Raw genomic sequence first — 21,661 nt, 5'->3', positions numbered from 1 at the left:
TAGTATCAATCACAACATTATAGCGTTATGTATGGGTATTAATATCAAAATAAATACATGTGGTGTACAAACCTACCACGTTTCCCAATCACAATGGCTGTTAATACCACTTAGTAAGAAATTATGCGAGTCGATGACCATCAAACGATGCTTTTTAGTCGCTTGACGTGATTCCTAGTAGAGAAGCCGTTTTCACGAGTAATTAGGGCCTAGCAGAACAACGGGCTTATGTTGGACGGAACCATTTCCATATTAACCCACACGTGACCTTTTCCGAAAGGTTGATAAGTATGGTATTAGGCCAAGAAGACGAAATTTCAAGGTCAAAAGGGCAGAATAAGGAGATAGAACGACATGGGGAATCAGAACTACAAGCCGTTGAACTTCTTTGCGTTCAACTTTGCTGGATTTGCGTGCATTGCGTTAGTGGTGTTCCTTTCGTCTACGCAGCCGTTCTTCTTAGACCTGGTGGTACGGGCAGATGATAAAAAAATTGGCAGTATTATAGGGACGTTGGGGTTTATTGATGAATTGGCATCGGTCGTGACAGCGCCGTTGATAGGGACGTTCTGTGACAAGGTGAATAATATGGTGTATTCTTCTAGGATGAAGATGGTCGGAGGGACGAGGGCCATCGAATTTGCGGGATTCGGGTTGATTGGGGTGAGTTTGATAGGATACGCCAAATTGGGAACTAGCGTGGACTGGTTGTATTTATGGAGGCCTATTTTTGCAGTTGGAGTCACAGGATGCATGAGCATGGTGACGGTGATGTTGAACGAGTTATCGAACTCCGACTTTAGATTGGCGTTCTGGAAGAAGCAGAACGAAGTAGTGGAACATGAGTTTGAAGAAAGAGAGACGCTAGAGCCTGACGGGTCGCATGCCGTAGAGGAGACTCCTATGTGGGAGGAAGGGAATAAGAAACATGGAAGGTATGCTGCTTGTATTGGAATATCGACCGGTTTGGGGGCTATTTTTGCGGTGTCTTTCTTCCTCCCAATGCCAGCCAAACTTTCGGATTCACTTTCCATCCCCATCAAAGAGGGCCTCCAGAAGTCTTATTTGATTCTAGGATGCTTATCATTTATCGTGGGGGGCATTTTATTAGTGTCACTTTATGATTCGACGAGACATAACAGTACAATGCCACACGTAAATAAAACTGGCTATTTTAGGTTACTTTATGAAGGGGTTCTTGCGTCTAAGGGCAACATTCGAATTCAATTGGCGTACTTGGGGTCATTTGTGGCCCGGTCAACGACTGTAGTCATGGCTGTATTTATTCCATTATTAGTGTACAATTTCTACTACAAGAGTGGATTGTGTGGTTCCGATGGGGATGGTCTTCCTTCCAAACAAAGTTGTCGTGATGGATACGTGTTTGCAGCAATATTGACTGGTGTTTCCCAAACAGTAGCTTTATGCTCAGCTCCATTATGGGCATGGATCATAGACCATCGACTGATCGGAAGCACCAAGTCATTATTCATCTCTTCATGTCTAGGGATCATAGGCTGCTTTGGGTTGTGTATTTTGGGTTCCAAATCCGATATCTACGATCCCAGAACTGCTGGTTCATTCATAGTTGTGGGTTTCATAGGCTTATCACAAACAGGGGTTATAATTACGAGTATGAGCTTCATCAGTAGCTTAAAGAAATCTTCGGATTCGGCTGATACAATCGGTAGCATAAGTGGTTTATACAGTTTATGTGGTGGACTAGGCATTTTGATCATTACAAAAGTCGGAGGTTTATGGAGTGACCACTGGATTTTGGGTCCGTTCTTTGTTCTAGGCTTGTTCAATCTTGTATTGACCATAGTATCCGCTATTGGCTTGTAAGCATGGTTATAGGGTTATTTTAAATATATATATGGTAGACTTGAATCAACAAAACCTCTCACGTGAATCCATTCAATGAAAATTTCGCTATAGTAGACTTCTTTGTCTTTCGAATCATAGTCAGCAGATACAAGTAGTAAGGATGATTGAGGTTCTATTGACAGTAGTACCATCCATTTGTTGGATTATTTATCGCTGTTATCAACTACTTCAAACTCCGGTGGAAGGGCTAATCGAGGATTTGAATATTGAAATTCCTCATGCACCCAGTATTTGCATTGATTCAATAACCCACACCTCCGTGGTTATTCATTGGGATATCGAGATAGCATCCGATGAAAGCCTTATATATGTGCTTTTGATCAATAACCAAGAAGGTATGTTAGACAAAATGTTGGAGTAATTTTTTGAAGCAATACTAACCAAAATAGCGGCAACAATGGGTGTCACATCATGCCAACTTAATAACCTTCTTGAGAACAAATTGTACCAGATTCAAGTGGTAGCAATAAATGTGGTTACTAACTTCAGGTCTCAATCTGCTCCGGTGTTTATTGAGACTCTACCTAAGCCTGCAAACAAGCTTCAAAGTAATAGGACATTACCCATGATCACCAACAATGAGATCAAAGTGTCCAAAATTAGCCAACTTAGGGACTCTGATTCGAAATGTTCTAAAGCTAACTTACCTATGTATTTAGAGCCGGAAGATGTGAAAGCTAACAAATCATCTGAATCATTGAACGAATATCTTTTAGTCTATCAAAATGAGTTACGCAAGGCAAAGGAAGAGTATGAATTGAACCATGATCATCTTAATCAGGAAATAGGCAAATTGAATCAAGACTTGAAAATTTATAAGAAGGAATATGAACAAGAAACTGGGTCTAAGATGAGGAAAGATATCAACGTCAAGGACTTAGAAAAGAGGAGAGATAATTTAACTTTCCAGAAAAGTAAGATTGCTAAAGAGTTGAAATCGTTCGAGTCGATGAATGATATTCATAAGTCAGAATTAAATGATTTGAAGAATAAGATCAAGAAATTGACGGAAAGAAAACAACAGATTATGAGATACGAAAAGACTGACCGACTGAAAATTGATAAACAAATCACTAAAGTTATGGATGAAATAGAATTAATGAAAGTAGAGAATGATAAAATTGAAAACGTTTGCAAAACTTTAACTTCGGAAAAGAAAGAGATGTCTATTGCGTTGAACAATCTTAAGCCAATAGTTGAATCATTTAACAGTGAGATCATTTTTAATAAAGAAGGAAATTTAACTCCGAAAGCTAGTGAGCTATTGGATAAGTTATACAATGTTCAACCGTCTTGGGCGAACGATATTACCAATGAAATTTATAGTTCAGTTAATTTTGAAATTAACTGGAAATCAACGTTCAAGGCGGAAATTCGGAAGTTTTTATCAATTCAACATAGTTTTGAAATCGCCAAAGTAAACCAGGATAAAACATACCAACCAGTTAAATTGTCTGAACATCAGGCTAGTATAGAATTTGGCGGTTTTAGCAACGCATTGCCTAAAAAACATAAGCGAAGCTTTTCTCCTTTGGCCTCTCTGCAATCACCAATGAACGATGAGAATAACAACGGTCAAGACAAGGAATGGTATAACTTTTACGGCCAGGTTTATTCGAATGATTCAGCCGAACAGCTTCAAGGTATGCCAAACCAACAGCAATTTCCCGAACAGTTTGATTCAATGCCATCGCAGGGTATCACATATGATGATTCTGTTTACAGTCAAATAAATAACGGGTTCCTTAATTCGCCCGTCCAGGAGGATACAGTGTTACAAACAGATTTATTGAACCAGGACCTTTTAACTCCTAACTCATTATTGATGAATAATGAGTCGTATTTTGGCTATCAACCTTCGTTACCCAATCTCAACACTGTGTGGAATTCAGGAATAGATACAAGAATGAACGCTACCATGAATACTAACATCCCCAATGCGAACATTAATCACTCCAGCGTCAACAACGGTTTATCCGGTGCCAATTCCAATATGAGCAATTCTAATATCAACGGTTTACCGGGCACCAATATGTCCAACCCCAATTCGAGCTTGAATTTCGGGTTGAACAGTATGCCGACAGACTTGAATAACCACTACAATAACGAATTCAATGGAAAGTATGGTGATTTACAAACGCCCTACAACGACTTGAACAGATTACCGTACAACACCGACATCAACATTTTCAACCCGGTGATGGACCGCAGTGTATCGAGCCTCAGCAACAAGTACTTTGCTCCCCAAAATACCGACGTTGAGCTTAATGACACCCCTACGTCTACAACAAGCAACAATCCGATCCCGTCACCGATAGGCTCCTTGCTTTCTCCGCCACCCAATGCCACTCACCACCAAAAGGACTTTGGCAATTTATGGCTAGACAAACCCTACGCTCTGCACAATAGAACCGTATCGGGTTCTAACTCCCAGATTTGGAGAAATGACCAACCCTTGGGTCAAAGTCGTAATTTCAATTTGCAGTTGTTTTCGTCAACACCTTCGTTAAACAAAAACGAAAGTGACCTAGACTTGGCCCAGAATACCTAAACTCCGGCACCCCTGTTTATACTGATTTCCAATATCCACGCTATATATACATATTGACTCTACATTGACTCCATACTGACTCGTGTATTCATTGTAGGCATTTATTTCGCTTCTCTCCACCTCAAATATCTATTTACATTTCTATATGAAAAAAATCCTGGTCTATTGTTAGCCCGTTGAACGTTTCTTAATTGTTTGAACGGCATTTTTTTTCGCAGTCGGCATAAATGGAAAAGTTGCGAATTTTTTGACTGATGAGGTTCCAAAATTATAAAAGCCGCATATTACAAATAGGAACTTATAAATACCTCCAGTTGACATTTTTCTCAACGGTGTGTCATCTCATCACATATATATATAACATTGTCCGGGGAGGTTCATTTGGAATAAAGTATAGAGAAAAAAAGCCACTCAATAGTATAAAAATAAGATTATAGGCCTAAGATGACAGTAGAAATTGCACCAGAATATTCTACTCATAATGAATTCAGAAGTGATACTTTCACCGTGCCAACCAAGACCATGTTGGAGTCCATCCGAAACAGCACATTTGGAGACTCCGTGTATAACGAGGATAAAACTACGTTGATGTTAGAGAAGAAGATGTGCGAGTTGACAGGAAAGCCAGCCGCTTTATTCTGTGTTAGTGGAACGTTATCCAACCAAATTGGATTGAGAGCCAACTTGTTCCAGCCACCATATTCGATTTTATGTGACTATAGAGCACATGTATTCATTCACGAAGCCGGTGGATTGGCTACCTTGTCACAAGCCATGGTACACCCGGTACATCCTTCTAACGGAGTATACTTGACGTTGGAAGACATTGCTGAAAATATCACTCCAGACGATGGAGACATCCATGCGGCACCTACTAAGCTCATCTCATTAGAAAACACCTTACACGGAACTATCATGCCTATAGAAGAGATTGCCAGGATCAGTGCTTTTGCTAAGGAGAATAATATTAAATTGCATTTAGATGGGGCCAGATTGTGGAATTCTGCCGCGGAAACGGGTATTTCGATCGAGAAATATTGCTCATACTTCGATTCGGTTTCGTTATGTCTTTCGAAGTCGATCGGAGCTCCAGTCGGTTCTATCTTGGTTGGAGAGCCTACCCTCATTGCCAAGGCAAACCATTTCAAGAAACAAAACGGTGGTGGTATCAGACAAGCCGGTATTTTGGCGTCGATGGCTATGGTGGCTATTGATGAGAATTTCGCAAAATTGCCTTACTCGCATTCCCTCGCTAAAGATGTCGCGAGCTTCTGCGAAGGTCACGGAATCGCCTTGGAAAGTCCGGCTCATACCAATTTTGTTTTCATTGATCTCGTCAAAAACAAGATGGACGACTCATTACTCATTGAATTAGGTAAAAAGTACAATGTTAAGTTGATGGGTGGTAGAATCGCATTCCACTACCAGTTATCGGAAGAAAGTGTCGAAAATGTCAAAAGGGCTATATTGGAATGTTACCAAGATGCATTCAAAAACCCATACACCAAAACCAAGTGTAACAAGAAGATGTATAATTTTGATGCCATCAAGAATTCATTAGTTTCTAATTAATATATAAGCATCCAATAATGAGAGTGTCTCATCAACCCTAATAATATACGTTGTACGATCTAGAAGCATAGCAGAAATTCGCGACCTGTAGTGTCTGATCTATTTGACACACAAGAAACCGTCGATTTTGTCGTACCATCGTAGAAACCTCCGGACGTTGAGACTCAACTTCCGCATACAATCTGCTTAGCATATAGCCCTAAATATGGTAAACATCTCGTCGTCTTCCCGGGCCCAAATCCATTTGTAGTAATAAGCAGCATTTCAGGTATCTACATGTCATGGAGCATGATTCGGATTTGCCCGACCGAGACCTGTTGAAGGGTTATCTTGTATCGATGGCATACAGTCTTCCGGTCAGGCAGGTAGTAAACGGTAGGGCTAGAATGGCACGGCTAATGCATGCATCATCAGATACTGATCCGAGAAAAGGAATTCGGATTGCTCCACGGATAAAGTCATCAATTCAGCCTGTCCCGGACAAGTACCGGTAATGGACCATCCGGCCGGGTGTTCACACCTAAACTCTGGTCGGTATTAGGTCGGAATGTTTGTTGCTCGATATCTTAACTGCTGATCACTGGAACCCATCCGAATACGGGTATCGATCGAAGGGTTATAAATATAGAAGTTCTCTTGAAAATAATATTGAGGACTCAAGATAGTAACACTCAATAGTCACAAACAATAGATAATAACAATATGACAAATAATTCGTTATCAAGTCTGGCTTCATTTGATGAAGAGGCCTACAATCCAAACCCACTTACAGATAATGCAACAAACGATGCACAATCAGAATTATCTCCAATAAATTCAAGATATACTACTACGTCGGACCGTCAATCATTGAGAATAAGTAGAAGCGAGACGAGGAAATCATTACAGGAATTGGGTTTATCGTCAGAAATACCTACTCCAGATCTAGTACATCCTCCAGTGACGGACCCAATCTTTCCAGAAGAATATACATTAGAAACAGATACGGGATTAGTGCAAGTACAGACATTGCAGTCGTTGGGTAGGCGGAAAACGATAAATTCGAGTAATAATTTGCATTTAATAAAATCAGAAGATTCATCCACTACAGAGAAAGTGGATGATTACGATCCTAGTATAAAGCACGAACATGCATTGGATCCAGAGATCGAGTTCGTGACATTTACTGTTGGAGATCCAGAGAACCCCCACAACTGGCCGATGTGGATCAAATGGTCTTACACGGCTTTGTTCTCCATATTTGTTATTTGTGCAGCATACGGGTCGTCATGTTTGGCTACGGGCTTGCCCACAATTAATAAGAAATTTGGTGTTTCCACCGAAGTTTCTACGTTAACGGTGTCTCTATTTGTCATCGGTTTTGGGGTAGGTTCCATGTTTTGGTCTCCCCTTTCTGAGCAACCAAGGTTTGGAAGGAGAGTAGTCTACATTGTTTCCTTTGGTCTCTACGTGATATTCAATATCCCTTGTGCTTTAGCAAAGAATATTGGCACAGTTTTAGTTTGCAGATTTTTATGTGGTGTATTCTCATCCTCTGCTTTAGCAAATGTGGGTGCAAGTTTAGTTGATATGCACAACGAAACAAGAGGTTTGGCAATTGCATTCTTCAGTTTTTGCCCTTATTCGGGACCTGTTCTTGGTGGTATTGTCAACGGGTTCATCAGTGTTAATACAGGAAGATACGAATTAATGGTTTGGGTTAATATGGCATTCGCAGGAGTAATGTGGATCATAATTTCATTTATTCCAGAAACATATGCTCCTACCATATTGAAAAATAGAGCTGCAAAATTAAGAAAAGAGACTGGTAACCCAAAGATCATGACAGAGCAAGAAGCAACCCCAATGGAATTTAAGGAAATTGTTAATACTCATTTGTTGCGCCCAATCAAGTTTATCGTTCAAGAACCAGCTTTGGTTATAGTATGTGGGTATGTGATGTTGATCTATTCCTTGCTTTACGCGTTTTTCTTTGCATACCCTGTTATTTTCAATACATTGTACGGATATGAAGACGATAAAATTGGCTTAATGTTTATTCCTATCTTAATTGGAGCTGCTTTGGCCGTTATGTCTACCATTATTTTGGAAAAAAATTACAAAAAGCTTTGCATGAGAAGAACTCCAACACCAGAAGATAGATTAATAGGTGCAATGGTAGGATCTCCATTTCCATGTATTGCCTTGTTTATTTTAGGAGCTACTTCGTACAAACATATTATCTGGGTCGGACCAGCTTCCTCTGGTATCGCGTTTGGGTACGGTATGGTACTTATTTATTATTCATTAAACAACTACATTATAGACACATATGCTAGGGTGGTAGCATCTGCTTTAGGAACGAAGGTTATAACTCGTCTGTGTGGTGGCGCAGCTTTTCCATTATTCATTACCCAAATGTATAATGGTTTAGGATTACAATGGGCCAGTTGGTTACTTGCGTTCGTTTCATTGGCAATGGTTTTAATTCCATTTTTATTTTACGCATATGGGAAGGCCTTAAGAGCCAAGTTATGTAAAGAAGATTATTCAGCCGTGCATCATTAATAAATAATTGACATATATAACTTATTTATATCTAATAAATAATTCTAGCAAATATAATTTAAACTCTTCAATAAGCTCCATGATGCATTTCATCGACCTGAATGGAATTAAACTTTGTTGTAATTGAATGCTTTGTCTTCTTGATCAATTTCGTAATTTTATCTAAGTCAACACCAGTAATTGATTCCATGAATGCTCCGATCTCAATATTTTCGTGGTTTCCTAATAAACCATGATATGGCTTGTTCGATATTAATTGAGAACTAATCTGCTTCGAATTGGTGTATGCATAAATGTTAACATCGACAGCCGAATGCCCATGGGTAGTCCACCCAGTTTGCGACCTCACAGAAACCAAGTTATTCAAAACGTATAATAAGTTTGACTGGTCGTTCGAGAAGTGTTTGATAGTTTCAATTTCCTCTTGTGTGTAGTCCATAATTCCCAAATCCTTTTCAAGGATTTCCTTCGCAATGAACTTGTCAAGCGTAGTAACGTCGTCCGTGCTGGAAGTGAAGTTGACGATTTTACTTGACAAATATTCACCTGAGTGCGTGCTATTCAACAAAACCTCTGGATACCATACATAGTCTGGGTAATGAGGACTATTTTGTCTCGATGTAACTAAACCACCAGTTTCATGATCTGAAGTAGAAATCGCAATTGTATCAGTCTCGGTTTCATCAATGAATTTCAACACATCTTTAAATGCTTCGTCATAAGCCAAAACTTCCCTAACCTGGGCGGCTGGATCGTTGTGGTGACCGGCATGGTCAATACGAGAGCCTTCGATAAGCAAAAAGAATCCCTTGTCGGAATCTTTGGTAGCCTTCGATAAAGCTGTCAATGCAACCTTAACCTGTTCTGCCAATGACGGATAGACCTTTGGGTCTCTATCGATGTCATATGGAATATCAGTGTCGGCCAATAAACCCAACAAAGGAAACTGAACATTATGGCCCTGTTTCAAGTCATCAAACTGTTCACGGTTTCCCACATAGTTCCATCCCTTTTCATGCTGTGCTTCCTCAACCAAATTTCTATCATCTGAACGACATCCACCCTTTTGTGACTTTGGTAAAAAATGACATCTTCCTCCCCCGATTATCAAATCTACCATACGCCCCAAAGGATATTCACCCAACTGTTGTTCAGCAATCATATCTTCTTGGAATCTCTGGTCCACATGCGAGCTGAAAGCCGCTGGTGTAGCGTCAGTTATCCTCGTAGTAACAACCAACCCCGTCATATACCCCTGGAGCTTCAAAGCCTCCAAAATCGTTCCGCATGGCTCAGAATCTGATGAAACTCCGATGGCTCCGTTGTACGACTTCAATCCACATGAAAAAGCAGTGGCACCAGCCGCCGAATCTGTAATGAGAGACGAATTAGACCTTGTTCTCGATGATCCCACTAAATGTTGATCTAATTGCAAAACATCATCCATAGGGAGTTGATCTCTGAACTGTTTGAAAGATCTTGCGAGCGATAACGATGCGGGCCCCATACCATCTGTAACCATGAATATGACGTTTTTCTTCTTGTTGGTATCAACTCCGACCGGCTCCGACCCCGTCATGTTCGATAAGCACAAGTACACAGTGCCAATAATTACCACCACATGAGTCAAATACTTCAAGTATTTCCCGAATGAACTCTTCTTTTTTGTATTATATAACGACATTCGTTCATCCCCTAATAAGGAGGCCTTTTCTGTTGTCATTCTCACTCTAAATAACTAAGCGTTTAAGAGAAAGAAAACAAGATTTATATAGATTTATATAGTAATTAGTACCCAGTTTTATTGGCCGCGCCGTTTCTATTGGGTCACACGACTACATCATCTATCTATTAATGATTTTGCAGCTACTGATAAGCGAATAGAATGGTTATGTCGAGTGTTCAAAGCTCCAATTTTGTTGGAGCTAAGTCAAATGAACTTTAAGATTATCTTAAAGTTAGCTGTATTCAAATAGCGTTGTTAATAGTGAAGTATTTGAGATAATTCTTCATCGATTGTCATTCCAAGGCCCCACGTTTTCTATTCGATGGGTCAATAGTATATGGATTAAATTCAGCATACAGTGTTAGGTAGTAGGATATTTATATTGATGGAGTAGGAGATGAACGGTAACGTTTACGGTAGAAGGAAGTAGGTGGTGTGTCGTGAAAGAGGTATAGTTATTCGAATTGCTATTGGGACGGTTTAGGTAGGTTAGGGGTTGGGTACACCAAAGTAATATATTTATAGGTCTAATAACATTTGGCCGAGTAAATAGTAGCTTGTAGCTGAATAATAATCGGTGACAAAGCCTTGTGGATTCTAGTTCCAATTAATTAAATATATTGTTAATACATATGAGCGATGAGGCAGACTATATACTTCAAATTAGAAATCGGCTACGGTGATACTCTGGGAGTCCTCTATATCTTCGATGATTACTTTGGCAATCGACAAATCCATGACAGATAAACCTACCAATTTCAGGACAACCACATTGCTGGCGGTGGTGTACTCACGGGGGTCCATCTGTGAATTACAAAAGTCAGTTAATTCGATTAGCTGATCTTCATGAATACCACTTTGTATCAACTCACCGGCCTCGTGTAAGGTATGCTCTTTTGAATCGACAAGGATCTTGGGTTTCGAGGCTGCCTCCTTGTACTGAGGCACAATGAAGTCTAAATCTAACTCGATCATGTGTGGCTTGTACGAACCAATCAACGAGATGAATTTCTTCATATTTGGGTCCTGGTTTATGTAATCTGCCTTAATAACACCGTCTGTAGATGGAGAGCACCCAAAGATAATTGAGCTGCCAGAAACTTGCTTTTTAATACTTGCCAATTGATCTTCCTCAGAATACAGATAAGCTTCGAACGCCACATTAGGGAACTCCATGAAAAGTTTGTTGGCTAATTCCTGGGCATTCTTTAAGGTTCTATTGATTATATTGACGTGGTGAATCTGATCTTGGTATAGAATAAGTGCAAGTTTGATATGCCAGTACGCCTGCAACCCCACACCAAATACCGAAATACTCGAAACATGGGCATTATTGTCATACGGATCAAGAACTTTGACCAATGGTATGGTACTTGCCAATGCTGTTCTGAATGCTGTGATAGACTTGGCATTCAAAACTCCTTGAAGTGATCCCGTATATTCATCCAATACTAAAATGCATCCCTGGAAACCTAAGCCATTCTTCGAATTACTTGGCCCACCTGAAATAAGTTTGATTCCAACTTCATTGGGTGCTATGCATGGCATAAACAAATGGGTTGTATCTGAGTTCTCAGTGTTGGATGTCTGGACTGTTCTTGGAGGTACTATATTTGAAGGATCCTTTTCATAGTTAACAAGTCCTTTTAATAAAGTAGCTTGGAATTTATTAATAATAGTATCCCTGCTAAGAGTGGAATTGAAGTATTTCACTACGTTATCTTCTGTTATAATCTTCATTTTTCAATATTAAGACCTTTACAATTAATGAAATACAAGATCTTTCTAAAGCTGATAATTTGTCAATAGTTCTTGAATCTCGGAGAACTTACAATCACCAATCAAACAGAAATCTACAATATTGACCAATGAATATAAAGTGTATTTTAAAATCTATATACCATACTACATATCGCCTAGTCTAGCTTTTTATGCCATCTATCCATTATCAGAAAAAACCTATCCCAATCACGTCCTTCAAGCAAGGATTCATTCCGTTCAAATTCACTATTATTGTCCAACTTCATCAATTCACTCTCCTTGAAATCCTTGATCTCTCTTAAAATCTTTGTCACTTCTGATTGATCTTCGGGACTTGAAATACTCTGTACGGACGCCAATTCATCTAGAATCAATTTTTCTAGAGTATGTATCAATGCATAAAAATTGGACTTGGTCTCTATTGAAAGAGGTGTCTTAGTCACTGTAAATGAGTAAATTTTGTGCTTGATCGATAATTTTTTCAACAGAGAGAGCAACTTAGACTTTGGATGATCCTTGTATTGGTTGAGTTCCGATGTGATAATATTCTGAGTTAGTTTAATTGAGCACAACTTCAAAAATGATATTTGTAATGGAGTTAGTATCGACTCATGATATTTTAATGCAAATTTGGTTATATCTCCATTGTTCATCAACGAGGACTCCCATATAATGAAGGTGGACTTGATGTTATTTAATAATTTAATAAAGTAAGCCTCGTTATGGGAAATGTCAAGTTTAAGTGGCAGGATATATTCAAAGTAGAACTTCCATATTATTCTCTCGTAGAACGGAGTTAACTCACCAAGCCGTATCATGGGCAAATATACTTGTATGAAATTTTCTTTTAGATTCTTGACTATGAGTAAAGGTTTCTTCAAGTCGTAGTATTTTTTTAATAGAACCACCTTGATTTGAACAAAGTTAATTTCTTGCCAGTTTTTGAAGTCTTTTAGGTTCATGCTATTTATGTCAAACGGCAATTTATTCAAATTGATAAGATGCTTATTCAATAATATATCAGTCATTAGTCTTGAACTTAATTGGTTCTGCGAGTAGAATAATTTAACCAATTCTATTAGACTGTTTTCATTATCAATATTGTTAACATATTTCCGTAAATCCTTGTATGAACTGGTCAAAAGCTGATAGTTTGTCTTTGCTAGCGAATCGTTTGTTTGTGATGCTATATTGAGGCCAGCCAATAGTTGATCAAGATGTCTTTTAGTATCCGAATTGGGAAGTTTATAGTTCAAGTAAGGTTCTATCTTTTCATCAGTAAGCGAGTCCTTTGCAATCAAATTTGTAAATAACGATGGTTTATAGTTGATAGTATTCTTAATTTCAGTCCTTGGACTCAAGAGGTTCAAGGCATCTGCCAATAACACATTGTCTTTATCACTATCATCCTTATTAGAAATAGTCCTAAAAGAACTAATATGCGAGGTTTTGATATTCTTTCTTGGAATCCGCAAGAACAGCAGTATGACACTGGTGTAAGCTGGTTGTTTCTGTACCATCTTCGATATAAAACGGCCTATACTATTTGCAAACAATATTGGCTAGTATGGATGAAGTTGTATTTGAAAGAGTGATGATGCTAAGAAAACTGACACAAAATTGTAACAAGCTTAACGATAACGATAAGTATTACTATACATATAACTATATAAGATAAGTATGATTATACTTAGTATTTTATCATTTCTTATTAGAACTGATAATAGGTTTCCAAATTTCAGTTGTCTTATCGTAATTTTCAGGTAGCATTAAGTAATTAAATATCATTCTATAATTATGTTTCAAGGAAACTGGTTCACCTAATACGAAGAACTGAACTAACGATTCCTTGAAATTCTTTGACTTCTTGAACAATTTGACGAAGTTCTTAAATATTTCGCTATATGTCAAGGACTTATTAGATAATAATAAGTAGTTTGTTTTGTTCGAAACAGTCAAATGGTCGAAGGTTATACCACCTTGTAATCTATTAGAATTCTTTAACTTCAACAAAATAACAAATAATGGAAGATAGTTTATGACAATCAATAAGTTCTCTATGGAGTTAACGACAATGATACAAGCCAACCTCGACAAGAAGAACATTAAGTAAAATGCAAATACCGTAGGTAACAATAACACTAAAATCATGAACAATAAGGTTCCCAATAACAACTGGTCTATATCAAAAAACTGGCCCTCATAAGTGTAGTTATTCAAATTATCAATACGGTTACGTAAAACGTTATACTTTTTCCCACAAAATAATTGGAACAAGGATTTGATAACTTGTACTTGTTTTTGGTATATCTTGGAGGATGTGTAATAGAAACAATAAAGATGGAATGTGATAATCTGAAAATAGTCAATAATGCAGCCTATAAAGAAGGTAAACCCAAGATGACATACTATTCCCACATAAATCTTGAGTATCTGAGATAGTACCTTGTGAATGGTAGATATGTTGCTCCAAGTACCAACGAAGGACAAAATGTAACTGAAATTCAATTCAATAGGACGGAATATAACGTTTTTCGAGTCTATCACTAAAATATCAGCAACTAAGGATTTCCAAAACTTCAATGTCCACAAGAACAAATCACCCATAAACTGGCCTAGTTCAGTGTTTAACTTGAACCCTGCAGGATGATTAACCGATACCCATTTTATTAAGTCATAAAAGTCGTTAAATAATAGCTTTCGAATTATGGTTTCATTAATGAACATAATAATACTATCAAAATTTGATATTATAATTTTCCAAATGGTAATTCCTAGCAACACATCGTTAAATATCAACCATATAGAATTGTAAAGATTAATGTAGTTCGAGTTGTTAATATTTAAATTTGAATTAAATACCGGAATCTTTAATTTATGAAGTACTTCTGAATCCCCATACAAGATGTTTTTATCATAATAACATAGGAATTGAATAGGAAAAAAGTTGATTTGTTGCATCCTAAGATCGAGTTGCCTAAATACATGCGAACAGTCAATCAATTTGGTACTCCTGAATTCATAATTTAGTATCCAAATTATCCAGATGGTCAACATCTGAATAGTGGAGACAATGCTTATTAATAATTGAAATATCCTCCTACTAATTTCTTCAACCGTCTTATTAGTTTTCACCCGCTGCAATAATGACGGATTTGCATCAGTAGACATTGACCTACTAATCCATGCTTGAATAGCGTTCTTGTATCGTGAAGATTGATTAATCTTATCTAGAACTTCATCATCTGATATAGACAACGGCTTACTTTCACGAGTAATTGGATCAAATTCATTAAGTTTCTGCTGATACATTTGGTCATTCGTGTTAACTTCAACATTTCCAGTCGACTGAAGTAGAATTGGGTCGATTGAAAAATATTCCAAGTTTCTGAAATTAGGAGGATGGAAAAGTATAAACGAATATTTTTTCTTATCATTTGATATCACGGCCGGATATTTGTCGTCAGAATTATGCAGTAATTGTAGTCCATTCTGCTCTTCCAGTGTTTCATTGACACATCCTATAATTTGCAAATCCTTCAATATGTCATTCTGTTTGGTGAACTCATAAAGTTTTGCACTTATATTCATGGGTACCAAATGTATAACAATATGAACATTCTTGATACGATATCCTAATATGTAGAACCTCCGACCTCTATTTCTCTTAGTTCTCAACGTGTTCAACGAGTCAGTAGGAAAATAAATAGTATGATTCATTGTGAAAAGCTGTCTCTTCTCAAATACTGAGAGCTGTTATTTAAATTATTATAAAACGAGTGCTGGTCTAAGAATGTCAACGTATCTAATTCTTCACTATCGTAATTATGGTCTTCTAAATGGCCTGCTTCTGTTGTAATCCTGATAGCAATGTCTTCGTCGCTTTCTATGGCACTTGTATCAAATTCACTAGGAGCCTCGATAATTTCACGTATATTGGACTTACCTTTTGAAGCTAATACAGAAGGATTCTCCTTAGGAAAAGTTAACGGATACTTATTAATAAAAAGTAGATCAACAAAGCCAACCCCAAGTATGAATAATAATAAAAGTAATGCTAATGAGAGGATAAATCTCTGCGCTACGTCTATTTGGATATTACTCGATTTATTCCCAACGATGTCTGAATTAGCAGAAGCAAGTGAATTTCGAGAAAACAGGAGAATTGAAGTAATTGCTGTATCAAAGTTCATAAGAAACTATTGATATCATGTAGACTCAATGCAGTTGATGATAAGCTATAGATCTACGATCTACGAAATTTTACCAGCCTTACGCTTAAAAATAACACAAACATTATTCTACTGAATCAATTCTTTATTTACATATAATTTAATTATAAAAAACGAGTGGATTGAATATTTAAATAGAAGCTAAATCACTGTGGACCTCGTTGCATTTCAACAAAACTCTTCTTTCTATGGATATCGGGAATGCTTGGCTTATGACTGCGTGGATCTTCATTGTTATTGTCTGTTATCAGTCCATGAGATTCCAATGATACAATGGACGATGGTCTTCTTGTCAACAGGGAAGCTGTATTTTTATCTAAGTTTAACAACTTCTTAACAACTAGAATTAGAACTGTGCTGAATAACATAAGCATACTGCTAAATAAGAAGACAGTACCTGGAGCATTCCACCGTGACAATGATACTTTATATATTGAAAGAAAAGTCACTGGACCCGCCAATGTAAACATATTCTTCAATAAGGACATGGCACCAAAAAGTTCTCCTATTTTAGATTCAGGATAAAATTTGATGATGGCTGAATTTAACGAGGGACTTGCTAGAGCTCCGAAACTCATAATTGACATACCAATTAAAAACCACGTCGTGGATGGAGCGAGGCTTAAGAGGGCTAACCCTACTGCCTCGAGGGATAAGCCGATTACGCAAACCCCCAAGTCGACCATATCAAACTGACTTTTTAATACCCTAAATCGTAACCATTTTTGTAATATCTTGTGAGTGATAACGGGGGACAAAACTATCAACATCACCGCTCTTGAAGAGCATGCAACTGCTAACGAATGGCCTATTTCAATCGATCGCCAATCGAATTTATATATGCCAAATAAAACATAAACCTCCATCAAAGAAATCCCAACTCCTGTAAGCAAACAATCAACTAAAATCAAAATGATAATGACAATCCGTAATCGCCTCAATTTAGCAGTATCCAAATTTGGGGCTATTTCACTTGGCAACAAGAGTAGCCTCAAAGGCTTCAAGAAGTTCAAGACATCACCAACGCGGGACCAAATTGAAAGCTGTTCCTGCTGTTGATCCTGATCGACGACATTAGTTGACAGCGATGACCGCGATAATGAGACCGTTCTAGATTTGGATCTTGCTTTCTCTGACCTAGATTCGGGAACAACAAACACGAGAAACATTAATACCAAAAATACCATGACAATTTCGAATTTTAACGGGAGGTATTCTAGTTCCGAAATTTCCATATATGTATCTATGTTCAGAATAGTATCATGTACATGTCCTGGCAATGACAATAAAGCATTACCCAAGATAGGACCAATCGACAACCCAACGAAAAGAAATGCCATTCCCAACCCCAAAGAATAAATTCTTTGGTGAGGTTCGACAACATCAGCAATGTAACAGTTGGTCAAACTTATCAATGATATCATTCCGCCAGTCAAGTTACTGGCGATTTCTGTAGCTACCATGAGTCCAAACTGTAGGTACTCATAATTATGCATGACATAGAACTTGAAAATCCTGGCAAGGAGAAACATTGAAATGATCAGAATGAAAAAAAGTTTTCTACCGTACTGATCTGATAACGTCCCTATTTTACCCTGGGCAAACATCATCACAACTGCCGACAGAATACTGTACGTCAAATACAAATTCGACACCAACAACTGGGTTCCAATTGGATCACATTTGTCTTCTTTCGACATTCCCGCAAGATAATTACACGCCAACTTGAATGTAATCATTCTTCGGGTAGAATCACCGATGGAAAACGCAATAGCAAAGAAGAAAAGCGGAAATCCTATCATGAGCACCGAAGGTCTTTTCAACCAGTGAGTCGCTTTATTCAAGCTTCTCTGTTCCCGAAGCCACACGGCATCTTCGTCGAGTTCGTAATCATCGTCTTCATCCACGATGGCTTCATATACGTCGTTTACGGCATGTTCCAAATTTGTGATTCCATCGGGGTTCATAGGTTTAGCGCCTTTGGAGAGCAAGGGCAATTCCGAAGCAGGCCTATTCATGGTGTTTGTACCTAAATTTACGACTAGCAACCAGCAAAGACTAATAACGAATAGCTTGGAGTATCTGGCTTAATTTGAGTTAATATTCAGTTTGATCTGGCGTTATCAATAAGAAATAGCAAATTATTCATTGGATTAGTAACTATCGGAGATAATTTTGATACCCGCCCTCGCGATTGCGAAAAATTCCATACCAATTTCATATTCGAACGGGGTGAGTGAGTATAGAGGGATTTTTTAGAAGCTTGGTCGTCGAAAGAGCGACAGTGAGGGCAATTAGAGGGTTCCAAGAAGCTCAACTAGAAAAGTTACAGGAAGGGCTACAGGAATCGCTGCGCTAATCGGTATAGGGTTCTTTTACGGATAGTCCTGATAGCTTACGGGAGTAGTTTTAGTAGTTTTAATTGGTGGTTTACACTTAATAGACCGAGAAATAGAAATGCTAACAGTGTATCGCTCATGAAACAGTCCCATGGAAATTCTCTGTCTTTATTTGAATTGCCTTTCTTTGGAATTTCAGTTTCAATATCATTATCTGTGTAAGATAATGTGCCTTCTTCAATTTCGTCAACATTATGTAAGTTAATGCCTTCATTATGATTTGTTATCTCGTATTTATGACTGTACTTTGTATCAATGCTATTCTCATTATTATCACTACTTGATTTCTCTTCTTCTGCTTCGTCTGCTTCGGCTGATGTAGGTTATGGCTTGCTACTGTCCACCTCTTTCGCAGCCGTTCACCCCACCAATAACATTATATCTATTCCATCTCTCCATCACCTACTAGTGTCATCAGAAATAATCATCTATATACAGTCATGTTGTTTTTCTGCAAACACTAAACCACACATTACAATTCTTTTATCCTCCACACATTATATCTGCCTCCAACACCCCACCTATCCCCCATGTATGTCCGCCACCCAGTCGTCTAGTAAATATGTCCGCCACCCAGTCGTCTAGTAAATATGTCCATCCACCACCTCTACGTATTCGTCTAAAGAGTGTACCGCCTGAATAGCCGTCTACTCAACCGCCGTCTACCCGTCTCTACTTCGTCTTTTGCTTAGCCGATTAGTTGTCTACTCGACCGCCCACTACCGCTTATCTCCTTGCCACCCCACCCCAACCCTATTCATGCGTCAGTTGCAACCTGACACCCACACCTCGATCCACCGGTCACCGGTCATCGGGCTCTCGCCCTACTGTATCACCCGCGTTATTGTGACTGTTCTGATTAAATGTCTAGAAATCCCTACACCCACCCTTAATATTGGTCCCGCGCACGCTCCATTCCCCAGGCTGTTCCCTACCAAATCGTCGCTGCGATAAAGGCCCACTGGTTCACAAGGTGACACAAAAAAGAATTTGGTGAAAATCCGCTTTGTTAGTGCAAACCGTACCGTGACAATTTTTCAACCTAGCGAATTTTTCATTAAAATTTTTCAATTGGTACTAAATAAATAAATTTTGGGCAATTCTAAGAAGTTTCAATTATTGAATAATCATTAAAGATGTCATTACCAGGTTCATTTGACTTAACTCCAGAAGATGCTAAATTATTATTAGCTGCTAACGTTCACTTAGGTTCTAAGAACGTTCAAGTATGTATCGATGAAATGAGACAGTGGTAGGGGCCAGTGGATCGTACGGGAGTGAAAGTAATAAGAAGGGCCAGAAATCAACTAGAGATGTAAGAATGGTGGATGAGAAGTATGGAGAAGGCCATAGGAGGAGATTGGCGTTGATTTGATAGTTCGGCCGTGGATTCGACTACGTAGATATAAATCGAAGAAGAGGGATAGAAATAGGCCATAAGGATGGATGAAGATTTGATAGACCCGTCACGACACCACCGGTGCTGCCAGAGCTGTCACCGCATGAAAATTTGGACTTTTACTAACATTTTATAGGTTCACAACAAGCCATACGTCTACAAGACCAGACCAGACGGTGTTAACGTTATTAACGTCGGTAAGACCTGGGAAAAGATTGTTTTAGCTGCCAGAATCATTGCCGCTATTCCAAACGCCGCTGATGTTGCCGTCTGTTCCACCAGAACCTTCGGTCAAAGAGCCGTCTTGAAGTTTGCTGCTCACACCGGTGCCACCCCAATTGCTGGTAGATTCACCCCAGGTAACTTCACCAATTACATCACCCGTTCTTTCAAGGAACCAAGATTAGTTGTTGTCACTGACCCAAGAACCGATTTCCAAGCCATCAAGGAATCTTCTTACGTCAACATTCCAGTCATTGCTTTGACCGACATGGACTCTCCATCCGAATACGTTGATGTTGCTATTCCTTGTAACAACAAGGGTAAGCACTCTATTGGTTTGATCTGGTGGTTAGTCGCTAGAGAAGTTTTAAGATTAAGAGGTATCATCCCAGACAGAACCACCGAATGGTCTGTTATGCCAGATTTATATTTCTACAGAGACCCTGAAGAAATTGAACAAAATGCTACTGAAGATATTAAGACCGACGATGTCGAAGAAGCTCCAGCTGCCGATGCTGAAACTGAATGGACTGGTGAAACCGAAGAAGTCGACTGGGCTGAATCCGGTGCTACTCCTGCTGCTGAAGAAGCTGCCGCTTCCAACTGGTAAGTTGATTAGCTTTTATCAAAAGATTGCTTATTTTTATATAATTATTACATAATTCTTTGCTATTTTTTGGGGGGAGTAATTAATTTTTCATATCTTTAACAAAAAAATAATTTCAAGAAAGATCGGTATTTTATACTTTGTTTTTTGTATATTTGTATCCTATAAATTAAATGACATCTAATTAATATTCTGTAAAGCTATCTTTGATCTCTCCACCTTTGGTACGGGCCCAATGGTGTCTCTGGAAGCCCTCTGGATCGATATATGCCATTAGGTAGTGGCCTCGGGGTTACCCGTCGTTTCAATTTTTTTGCACTACACCTCATCTGAAAAATTATCGGACGTAATTATAATCTTGTTGATATTTCTTCTTCAATTTGTTTACCACGGATCTTAGACCTATAAAATCAAACTCCTAGTTATGATCTCGCCGGCTTCTTTCGGGAAGCTAGTCTGTTGTTGATCCATTCGTTTTGAATGGTATCTTTGACGGACCAGAGATTAATGATGTCCCCTTCTTTATCAATACTCGATGACATCGGATGTATTTTCCGCTGGCTTTCGATCTATAGTATTGTGTTGTTATTAGCGGTTTTTGTTTTATGGATTGTTTGTTTTAATCTGGGTTTCCCATATAAAATTCCCGGTTTATCGTGTTTACCCTGTACCATAGAGTATTCGCTTCATGCCCGGGGGATATTTGTGACTATTGTTGTCGCTACGTAGTTGTAGGTAAGTCCGTAGTTGTAGCCATG

At 38.4% G+C, this 21,661-nt stretch overlaps 13 protein-coding genes across 13 annotated transcripts; 6 read left to right on the top strand and 7 right to left on the bottom strand. All coding sequences in view use genetic code 12, as the record gives it.

Annotated features, from left to right (window-relative positions):
• Positions 1-354: 354 nt before the first annotated feature.
• Positions 355-1,845, top strand: DEHA2B14828g (DEHA2B14828p; the record flags this gene model as incomplete). The annotated part of the gene is made up of 1 exon (XM_457592.1): positions 355-1,845. The coding sequence occupies one exon, from the start codon at positions 355-357 to the stop codon at positions 1,843-1,845; it is 1,491 nt and encodes a 496-aa protein (XP_457592.2).
• A 142-nt stretch (positions 1,846-1,987) lies between these two features.
• DEHA2B14806g (DEHA2B14806p) lies at positions 1,988-4,438 on the top strand (the record flags this gene model as incomplete). Its single annotated transcript, XM_457591.1, has 2 exons — positions 1,988-2,222; positions 2,277-4,438. The coding sequence occupies 2 exons, from the start codon at positions 1,988-1,990 to the stop codon at positions 4,436-4,438; spliced, it is 2,397 nt and encodes a 798-aa protein (XP_457591.2).
• A 444-nt stretch (positions 4,439-4,882) lies between these two features.
• DEHA2B14784g (DEHA2B14784p) lies at positions 4,883-6,010 on the top strand (the record flags this gene model as incomplete). Its single annotated transcript, XM_457590.1, has 1 exon — positions 4,883-6,010. The coding sequence occupies one exon, from the start codon at positions 4,883-4,885 to the stop codon at positions 6,008-6,010; it is 1,128 nt and encodes a 375-aa protein (XP_457590.1).
• Positions 6,011-6,291: 281 nt separating this feature from the next.
• On the top strand, positions 6,292-6,504 carry DEHA2B14762g (DEHA2B14762p; the record flags this gene model as incomplete). The annotated part of the gene is made up of 1 exon (XM_457589.1): positions 6,292-6,504. The coding sequence occupies one exon, from the start codon at positions 6,292-6,294 to the stop codon at positions 6,502-6,504; it is 213 nt and encodes a 70-aa protein (XP_457589.2).
• Positions 6,505-6,712: 208 nt separating this feature from the next.
• Positions 6,713-8,557, top strand: DEHA2B14740g (DEHA2B14740p; the record flags this gene model as incomplete). The annotated part of the gene is made up of 1 exon (XM_457588.1): positions 6,713-8,557. One exon carries the CDS (start codon positions 6,713-6,715, stop codon positions 8,555-8,557), a length of 1,845 nt encoding a protein of 614 aa, XP_457588.2.
• Positions 8,558-8,624: 67 nt separating this feature from the next.
• DEHA2B14718g (DEHA2B14718p) lies at positions 8,625-10,280 on the bottom strand (the record flags this gene model as incomplete). Its single annotated transcript, XM_457587.1, has 1 exon — positions 8,625-10,280. One exon carries the CDS (start codon positions 10,278-10,280, stop codon positions 8,625-8,627), a length of 1,656 nt encoding a protein of 551 aa, XP_457587.1.
• Positions 10,281-10,946: 666 nt separating this feature from the next.
• DEHA2B14696g (DEHA2B14696p) lies at positions 10,947-12,023 on the bottom strand (the record flags this gene model as incomplete). The annotated part of the gene is made up of 1 exon (XM_457586.1): positions 10,947-12,023. One exon carries the CDS (start codon positions 12,021-12,023, stop codon positions 10,947-10,949), a length of 1,077 nt encoding a protein of 358 aa, XP_457586.2.
• A 176-nt stretch (positions 12,024-12,199) lies between these two features.
• On the bottom strand, positions 12,200-13,564 carry DEHA2B14674g (DEHA2B14674p; the record flags this gene model as incomplete). Its single annotated transcript, XM_457585.1, has 1 exon — positions 12,200-13,564. The coding sequence occupies one exon, from the start codon at positions 13,562-13,564 to the stop codon at positions 12,200-12,202; it is 1,365 nt and encodes a 454-aa protein (XP_457585.2).
• A 181-nt stretch (positions 13,565-13,745) lies between these two features.
• Positions 13,746-15,764, bottom strand: DEHA2B14652g (DEHA2B14652p; the record flags this gene model as incomplete). The annotated part of the gene is made up of 1 exon (XM_457584.1): positions 13,746-15,764. One exon carries the CDS (start codon positions 15,762-15,764, stop codon positions 13,746-13,748), a length of 2,019 nt encoding a protein of 672 aa, XP_457584.2.
• Positions 15,761-16,237, bottom strand: DEHA2B14630g (DEHA2B14630p; the record flags this gene model as incomplete). The annotated part of the gene is made up of 1 exon (XM_457583.1): positions 15,761-16,237. One exon carries the CDS (start codon positions 16,235-16,237, stop codon positions 15,761-15,763), a length of 477 nt encoding a protein of 158 aa, XP_457583.2.
• Positions 16,238-16,422: 185 nt separating this feature from the next.
• DEHA2B14608g (DEHA2B14608p) lies at positions 16,423-18,243 on the bottom strand (the record flags this gene model as incomplete). The annotated part of the gene is made up of 1 exon (XM_457582.2): positions 16,423-18,243. The coding sequence occupies one exon, from the start codon at positions 18,241-18,243 to the stop codon at positions 16,423-16,425; it is 1,821 nt and encodes a 606-aa protein (XP_457582.2).
• A 428-nt stretch (positions 18,244-18,671) lies between these two features.
• On the bottom strand, positions 18,672-19,103 carry DEHA2B14586g (DEHA2B14586p; the record flags this gene model as incomplete). Its single annotated transcript, XM_457581.1, has 2 exons — positions 18,672-18,988; positions 19,082-19,103. The coding sequence occupies 2 exons, from the start codon at positions 19,101-19,103 to the stop codon at positions 18,672-18,674; spliced, it is 339 nt and encodes a 112-aa protein (XP_457581.2).
• A 708-nt stretch (positions 19,104-19,811) lies between these two features.
• On the top strand, positions 19,812-20,906 carry DEHA2B14564g (40S ribosomal protein S0; the record flags this gene model as incomplete). Its single annotated transcript, XM_457580.2, has 2 exons — positions 19,812-19,901; positions 20,223-20,906. The coding sequence occupies 2 exons, from the start codon at positions 19,812-19,814 to the stop codon at positions 20,904-20,906; spliced, it is 774 nt and encodes a 257-aa protein (XP_457580.2).
• Positions 20,907-21,661: the final 755 nt, after the last annotated feature.

This window comes from Debaryomyces hansenii, assembly GCF_000006445.2.
Source record: "Debaryomyces hansenii CBS767 chromosome B complete sequence".
Classification (NCBI taxonomy): domain Eukaryota; kingdom Fungi; phylum Ascomycota; class Pichiomycetes; order Serinales; family Debaryomycetaceae; genus Debaryomyces; species Debaryomyces hansenii.
The sequence above is the reverse complement of the archived record's forward strand: the minus strand, read 5'-3'. Positions and strand labels throughout refer to the sequence as shown.